General features: G+C 43.4%; 1 protein-coding gene across 1 annotated transcript in view; it reads left to right on the top strand.

Moving 5' to 3' along the window:
• CTTNBP2NL (CTTNBP2 N-terminal like) overlaps positions 1-8,339 on the top strand; it is a 49,971-nt gene extending 41,632 nt beyond the window's left edge. The window contains exons 4-5 of the mRNA XM_006865913.1: positions 4,187-4,294; positions 5,924-8,339. Of these exons, the coding sequence (XP_006865975.1) occupies positions 4,187-4,294; positions 5,924-7,405 (1,590 nt within the window). The 3' untranslated portion in view covers positions 7,406-8,339. The remainder of the gene's footprint in view (positions 1-4,186; positions 4,295-5,923) is intronic.
• The last annotated feature ends 612 nt before the right edge of the window (positions 8,340-8,951 follow it).

Below are 8,951 nucleotides of genomic sequence, written 5' to 3'. Positions count from 1 at the left end.
AAGTTGTCCCAAGACCCAGGCAAGTTTAATCACTGATCTAGAGTGAAGTGATTTAACAGCGTTTTATTTGATGTTGTTGTTAAGTGCCATTAAGTCAGTTTCAACTCATAGCCACCCTGTATAGGGTTTCCAAGTAGTGACTGGTGGGTTTGAACTGCCAACTGTGCAGCTCAAACTGACCTTGTGGTCCAGTGCATTATCCTACAGGGTTTATTTCCACTTGGTACTTGTGGTAATTGAATTGTTTTGAAAGGGTTGGCTGGCTGTCATACTCATGGAAGATATATTTATATTGCTAAGTGCTGTCGAGTTGGTTCTGACTCATAGTGACCCTGTATAGTGTTTCTGAGGAGCAACTGGTAGGTTTGAACTGCCAATCTCATGGTTCACAGTTTGGTGCTGATCCTACAGTGCCATATAACACAAGGTGATTGGGGAGAGGAAGAAGCTAAAAGTAATTCATATTTCCATTGTTTAACGTCCATGATACACTTTGTGAACTAGGATGTTATGTGATTTGGACCTTGTGTGAACACTATATGAAAACCTTATGGTCTTCTTTGCTGATGCTCTTGTTGCTGGAGCTGCTGACAGAGGCTGGAGGAACAAGCACTGCCTGGCTGCAAAGGCAGAGGGCAGGAACAGAGCGAGAGGAAGCAAGTGGGGAGAGAGCAGAGCGCCCCTGGCCCCACTGGCTATTCCACTTACCTGAGCAGCAAGGAGACGATTGGGCCCGCCGCTGCCACCGCCTGCCGACCTGACAAAGCCTAAAAGCCCAGCCCAGAGTCATGTTCTCTGCTTCACCTGCCTGTATATCACCTGTGGTCTAGTGTTGTAAGAGTCTGGGTTTGGGGACTTCAAAACCAGTAGGAGGAAATGCTGTCCCTTAAAAAAAAATTTTAGGGGACTATGCCATGTGGCGTTGTGGGTTAATGCGCCAGACTGCAAAGCCGTTTGAACTGCAAGGTTGGCGGTTCAAGCTCACCAGCCACTCCTTGGAGACCCAATATCCAGGGTCTCTATGAGTCGGAACCGACTCGATGGCACTTAACAACAACAACAACATGGCCATCAGGCAGTGAACATTCTGTGATATATACCTGCATTTCAGGGAGCATGGTGGCTCCATACAATAAGCACTTGATTGCAAACCACAAGGTCCACAGTTTGAGCCCGTCACCACTCTGCAGGAGAAACATGAGGCTTTCTACTCCCACAAAGATTTAAAGCTTCAACAACCCTATACAGGGTTGCTATGAGTCAGAACCGACTTGACAGCATTTAACAAGACCACCTTCATTTCAATATAAGATGCTTTAATTGAGTTAAAATTGTGAAGCCAACTGTCTATCTATTCTTAGTGTTTTATCAAAATAGAACACTCACTTTGTTAAATAGTACCTAGAAACATATAATTCAAATACTGTAATCCTAGTTTGCCTGGAAAAGTCCTAGTTTATTGTCTTAGCATAGCTATTACCAATGTCCCTTTCACTCTCAAAAGTGTTCTGGCTTGAGCAGTGAATAACATGGTTCCTGTGCTTATAATGAAAAATAGAGTTCCCTAGGCTACTCCTTCCCCTCCTTCACAGAATTCAGAAGCGACCACTTTCTCTTTTAGTGATTTGATAGCCAACATCCATGTTTCAAAATAACCTTCTTTATGGCTCAGTAGTATTCCATTGTGTGTATATACCACATCTTGTTTGTCAGTATTAAACATTCGTAATACTTCTTTTTCAAGGAGTTATAAACCTTATCTTGTTTTTAATTGTGGTAAAAACATACACCAATTCACCAGTTTCTCCATGGGTGATTTAGTGGCATTGATTTCATTCTTCAAGTTGTATAGCCATTTTTGCAATCCTTTTCCAGATTATTTCAATGCCATGACCTCAAGGCCTGCTAAGTCCAAATGCCCCCTTTCCCCTCCTTCCCACCCCTGATAACCACTGATGATTTTTGGTTTCTGTATATTTGCTTGTTTCTTATAAATGAGATCATACAGCATTTGTCCTTTTATAGCTGACTCACTGCACTCAGCATAGTGTTCTTAAGGTTCATTCATATTGTGACTTGTGTCAGAACGTCATTTCTCTTTATGGCTGAGTCATTTGTGCATGTGTACCATATTTCGTTTCTCCATTCATCTGGTGTGGCCCTATAGGATAAAGTACTGGACCACAAGGTCAACTTGAACTGCAAGATCAGTGATTCAAACCCCCTAGCCACTCCTTGGAAACCCTACACAGGACAGCTGTGAGTCGGATCCAACTCAACGGCACTTAACAACAACATTTATCTGCTGATGGGTATTTTGGTTGTTTCCACCTTAGGCTCTTGTGAAAAGTGCAATAAACTCTGGTATGCAGTTTCTGTTTGCTTGTTGCCCTCACTTCTTTTAGTTATATACCTAGGATTGGGGTGCTAGGGAATGTGATAGCTAGTTCTAGGTTCAACCTTTTGAGGAACTGTCAAACTATTTTCGACAGTGGCTGTTCCATTTTCCTTTCCCACCAGCAATGAATGAGCGTTCCAGTTTCCCCACAACCTCACCAGCACCTATTGTTTTCATTTTTTTCATCATCACCATTCTAATGGGAATTAAATGGTATCTAATTGGGCTTTTGATTTTCATCTCTCTGGGGTTTGAACCTCAAGGTCAGCAGTTCAAACTCACTAGCAGCTCCTCAGAAACCCTATACAAGGTCACTATGTGTCGGAACTGACTCGATGGCACTTAACAACAATGGTGATGGCTGACTGATGACTCTGAGGAGCATCTTTGCATGTGCTTGTTGGTCTGACTTCAGTATCCTTTCTCATAACTGAAATGTCTGATCAAATACTTTGCCTATTTTTTTTTCTTTTTAAGTTTTTATTATGAATTAAGTGGTAGTTTACATTAGAGACTATCAGCTTTACACTCATCCTATCGTATTTGGTTTTATTGCAATGACTATAATCCCCTCCATGTATCATCATTCAACAGCATTTGCTTCTGTTCCCTCTGTTTTTTTTTTTGTTGTTTTTATGTACACTGAAGCACTCAGGAATATATCATCATTCAAACAACCAAAGGGTCTGCCCCTCCAGCTGCCAGCACACGGCCCTTTTCCCTCCTAGAATCTCCCCAGCCGCTCCATCTCTCCCCGTCATCGTGTCTGGCTCCATCTCTGGCATCATTGCTTCTCTGGGTAGGGTCCCACACTCCGCTCTTCTCCCTTGATGGTCCCAGTGTCCTCCACTCCTGGGCTGCAAGATCAAGCATTCCTCTCCTTTTGTTACAAAATGTCTCCATTTACATTTGCAATAGTCGAAATCAGTACAGATAACAATTATTCACTATTGAACCACAAGAGTCTTATCCCCATCTCCTTTCATCAGCCCCTTCTAGACAGTCTGAAAACCACTCAGTGGAGATTCTACCTTCCCCCGCACCCTTGAAACTAAACTCCTTCTTGAAAATTTGTAAGCCAGTCACTTCATGCCTTTATAGCCCCCCATTTTAGGGTCTGAGTTGCCCATCCCTGTCAACCCTGTTTACTGAAAGGGTGGGAATGATCCTTGCTTTGAAGATTTGTTCCCGCTTTTAAGCTACACATCCATAAGTATAGGTCAAGTTCATCAAATTATAGTGGATTTTACTTTTTTTCATCTTCTTTCTTCCTCTAGTTGAGTTATGATCATCCAGCCATTGAAGCTAGGTCAAATGGGTACTATCTGCAACTATGGGCGCTCTTGTGCATCTCCCCTCTCTTCATATCAGCTGGATGCTTCACTCTCCACTCTAGCCATCTGTGGCTATGTCCCTGTCCATGGGCTCAGGAATCCCCAGGTCTCACCATACTGTTGGCCAACCAGGTCTCACTCCAGGTTGGTAGGATTCAATTGAACGTGGTCTGACTAAGCCCACATCTTCATCGTTTTGACTATTTTTTGAAGGGATTGCTTTTCTTTTTAAGTAGTAGACATATTTTATACATACACAAAGGGACTTTAAAAAATTCAACTCCATGAACTTTTTGAAGCCCTCTCCCCCCAGTGTATATATGTGTGTGTGTGTTTTCCCCCTAATCTCTGGTACCATCTTAGGTGCTTAGCTAAGTGCTTAGTATTTGATTGTATTTTAAGCAAACATAAATCTTTGATATTTTGAAATGACTTTCTAGAACATTTTTTACAGGTGATCCTAGACCTTGAGGAAGAAAGGCAGCGGCATGCACAGGACACAGCTGAAGGAGACGATGTCACCTACATGCTGGAGAAGGAGCGAGAGCGGCTGACTCAACAGGTCAGTGAGGTGATCTGGTTCACAGCAGCATTAGTTTAGAATCACATTCTCAAGGATTGCCACAAAGGACGGATACCTAAATAAAAGGACTTTGTGGTCAAATAAATTTAGGAACTCTGGATTAAACAAGGTTACCCGATTTTAACTTAATTTTTTATAACCTATAGTCCTGGAGCTCTGGTAGCATAGTGGTTACGAATCGGGCTGCGAACCCCAAAGTCAGTAGTTCAAAACTACCAGCTGCTCTGCGGGAGAAAGGTGAGGCTTTCTGCTCCCGTAAAGATGTACAGCCTCGGAAACCCTGACCAGGGTTGCTATGGGTCAGAACTGACTCGACGGCACTTAACAAAATAGTCCTGGTGCTCCTTGGAAACCCTATACAGGGTCGCTATTAGTCGAAACTGACTCAATGGCACTTAACAACAACAACATAGTCCTGGTGTGGTGCTGTGGGCTAATGTGTCAGACTGCATAGTCGTTTGAACTGAAAGGTCGGTAGTTCAAGCTCACCAGCTGCTCCTTGGAAACCCTATACAGGGTTGCTGTGGGTTGGAATTGACTCAACAGCACTTAAAAACAACAACAGCATAGTATGCAAAAGCACTTTGTGCCTTTAAAAACAAGACCAAATATATTGTTAACAAATCTATATTTTCATTAAGTATTTTTTGAAAATAGTTCACTCTTTGTAGGAATCATGTTCCATAGAACACACTTTGGGGAACACTATCTTAGAGCTAAAGCTCCCCAACTTCTTTTTACTTAGGACTCCCAGTTTAAAAAAACACCATTTTATATCATGACCTAACATACATACACACATGCACCTAAAACAAAAATTCCATGAGATGATGTCTAACACTTCCTGCTGACAGTTCACACTAGTGTTTCTCTAGATGCTTCCTCAACCCTTACCCACTCAGCCCGTCTCTGACCATGCCTTACATTGGGTCGGGATGACAAACAGACTATATTTGTTATAAACGTATGATTTGAGTACAGCTACTTAGGAGCTCTGGTAGCGTAGTGGTTACGAATCGGGCTGCGAACCTTAAGGTCAGCGGTTCGAAACTACCAGCCGCTCCGCGGGAGAAAGATGAGGCTTTCTACTCCCGTAAAGATTTACACCCTCGGAAACCCTGTACAGGGTCGCTATGGGTCGGACCCGACTCGATGGCACTTAACAACAACAACAACTTATGGGGGTGGGGGTTGTATTTAAGACCAGTTAGAATTATTTCTGAAGCTTTAGAAGTTTTGTTTTCAGCAGCATTCACCATAAAATCTGGCCTTACATAGTTTTCTATTTTCTGTCTTGATTGGTTCTAGCACTCAAAATTCTCCATCGATCTAAAATTCTCAGTCTCTGTAAAGAACAATGTTGCATTATAGTCCCACTAAAAACCTTGAGGCAATACGAGAACTACAAGCACCTACTTCTGTTGTGTCCTTTTGGTGTTAGATGTTCAGACATTTGAAGAGTAGTTCATCTAAGGCCCATGACATATTTGGTGATTCTGGGTACCAGAGAACAGCCAGCCAGGCCACTCTACTTGATAATAGTCATGTCAGCACAGATCTTCGTTTTCTTTCTCTAATCAAGATGTGTGTGGTATATTTGTTTTCTAGTTGGAATTTGAAAAGACCCAAGTGAAAAAATTTGAGAAAGAGCAGAAGAAACTCTCCAGCCAGCTGGAAGAGGAGCGCTCTCGCCATAAGCAGCTCTCCTCCATGCTGGTGCTCGAGTGCAAGAAAGCCACCAGCAAGGCAGCGGAGGAGGGACAGAAGGCAGGAGAGCTAAGCCTGAAACTGGAGAAGGAGAAGAGCCGGGTGAGTAAGCTGGAGGAGGAGCTGGCTGCTGAGAGGAAGCGAGGCCTGCAGACCGAGGCCCAGGTGGAGAAGCAGTTGTCTGAGTTTGACATTGAAAGGGAACAACTGAGAGCAAAATTGAACCGAGAAGAGAACCGGACCAAAACTCTGAAAGAAGAGCTGGAAAGTTTGAAGAAAATCGTGAAGGACCTTGAAGCTTCCTGCCAGCACAGTAGCCTTAATGAGCAGTCTAAGCAACCAGTAACCATGTCCAAAGGCATAGCAACTGAGCCTCCCGTGCTAGTGTCTGTATTTTGCCAAACGGAGAGTTTTCAGGCAGAAAGACTCCAAGGGAGCAACATAGGCAAGGTGACAAACACTGGACTGCCTGTCCCCACCACTCCTACTAACTCTTTCTCAAAGACCAATGGCCATTGTGACCCAGACATACAAACCTCCAGGGAGTTGATAGCAGGCAGCAGTGTAGACAACCAAGTGCCACCACGAGAGAAATCTGTGGGATTGATCCAAGAAAAACCAGTGGAGAACGGTGGGTGTCCTGTGGGAATCGAGTCTCCAGTCCCAGCGTCCAGTCACCTCCCTTCTGGTGGGAGCTCACTGTCTCCCAGCAGCACTGCCTCCTCCTCTCTCACATCCTCTCCTTGCTCTTCACCAGTACTAACTAAGCGCTTACTAGGGTCATCAGCCAGCAGCCCTGGCTACCAATCATCCTACCAAGTAGGGATAAACCAGCGGTTCCATGCAGCTCGACACAAATTTCAGTCACAAGCAGATCAAGACCAACAAGCAAGTGGTCTCCAGAGCCCTCCGTCCCGGGATCTGTCCCCAACCCTCATAGACAACTCAGCCGCCAAGCAACTGGCCCGGAACACAGTCACTCAGGTGCTCTCCAGATTCACCAGCCAACAAGGGCCAATCAAGTCCGTCTCTCCCAATAGTTCTCCCTTTGGCACAGACTATCGAAACCTGGCCAACACCACCATCCCAAGAGGCGACACCAGCCATTCACCTACTCCAGGGAAAGTATCCAGTCCTCTGAGCCCCCTGTCTCCAGGGATCAAGTCTCCTACTATCCCTAGAGCAGAGAGAGGGAACCCTCCACCCATCCCACCCAAAAAACCTGGCCTCACTCCATCTCCATCCGCTCCCACTCCACTGACCAAAACGCATTCCCAGGCATCCTCTCTGACCACTACAGAAGAACTTGCCAGCAGCTGCTCTTCCAATGCAGTCATAGCCAATGGCAAGGACGTTGAGATACTGTTACCTACCAGCAGCTAGTCCCTAGGAAGGCGTATCCAAATGTAACATTCCATTTGATTTCGTCTAAGAGCTGAATCAAACCTTGAGTCAGATCATGTTATTTATTTTGATAGTAGCTGAAACCCTCTGTACAATCCATTTAGTATACTTTACTTTTTTGTATTTTTTTTTAAATAGAAACCAATTAGTTTGGATTTTTATGGCTCAAATCTTTGTACTGAAGCTAGACGGGCACCTCAAAGATATCTCAAGCTCAGCAGTCACCGTCATGTTGTGATAGAAAACGCTAAGCTAATAAAGTACTAGGTGGTGATTTGCTGTCTGTTTTGGGACTAGAGTCCCTCAATGCTCATTTTGAATTATGGAGAAGTAGTTTGTGCAGATTTTTATTCAGATGAACATGTTTTTAAAGTGCCTGAAATAAGACTGCCATATGAATGTGATTCTGCAGCAAAAACACAAAACGGACCATTTAATTGCAGAAAATGAGATCCTCTGTGAATTCTGAATGTTAAAAATCAACACTGCTTTTAATCCTCTTTTACTGTTTTTAATACAAGCTTTGTGTTCTAAAACAAGGCTGATAAATAGAATGGGTATGAACTCACCACAAAGCTGAGCTTTATAGACAGCCCTGGAGAAATTCTCCTAAGCATTAAGCAGTTGGGGTGCTGATTTTCTTACACTTTTGAAAGATTAAGTATCTCCTAGTTTCCTGCTTAAATTCTTGAATAGAATGAAATCACATCTCCATTCAAAAAATATCTCCACGTGTCTCCTGTTATGTAAAAAAACTTCTGATTTTGATTGCTGTTACTTGAATAGAGAATGGTTACTCGTTCTGTATAGAGGTTTTGTAACAGAGTGAGTTCTTTATTATGTAATCCAAAAGCAATAACTTAAAGCTCACTCATTTTGTAATATTCTAACTCAGAATTATACAGGTTTTACCACATTGTTACACTTAATATTCTCCAAACAGCCAGCACTTGGTGTTGACGGAACCAAATTAATTTTTGCCTAGATGGAAGTACACATATATCTGTATAGATACACAGCCCTTTACATGTTTAACGTACACACACTTAAACAGTAAGTATTAGTGTGATTATATCTTTGGGGTTTTCAGTACAGCCTAAAGGACAAGTAGAAATGCACGTTAAGATTACCTACCAAAGTAACCAGATGTGGCTGGGGCCTAGTCAAGGGCAGAATCATGTACAAAGGTTGCTTATGAAATCCGAAATGAAAACCAAGTCTTCAGCATTACAAAAAGGTGGGGATAAACTAACCTCAGTGTCATACCCTCAGCCAGACAGATACTGGTGGTGCTGGTTATGTGCCGTGGAGTCAGCTCCGACTCAGCGCCCCTGTGCAAGGTTTCTGAGGCTGTCAATCTTTACGGGGAGCAGAACACCTCCTCTTTCTCCCACGGAACAGCTGGTAGTTTTGAACTGCTGACCTTAAGGTTCGCAGCCCGATTCATAACCACTACACTACCAGAGCGCCTTAGACAGATACTAGAAGTGTGTTAAACAGTTCACTCAAATGGTGTAAGACAGAT

The sequence above is a fragment of the Chrysochloris asiatica genome, unplaced genomic scaffold (genome assembly GCF_000296735.1).
Source record: "Chrysochloris asiatica unplaced genomic scaffold, ChrAsi1.0 scaffold00085, whole genome shotgun sequence".
Lineage (NCBI taxonomy): Eukaryota > Metazoa > Chordata > Mammalia > Afrosoricida > Chrysochloridae > Chrysochloris > Chrysochloris asiatica.
This window is presented reverse-complemented; position numbering and strand designations above follow the sequence as displayed.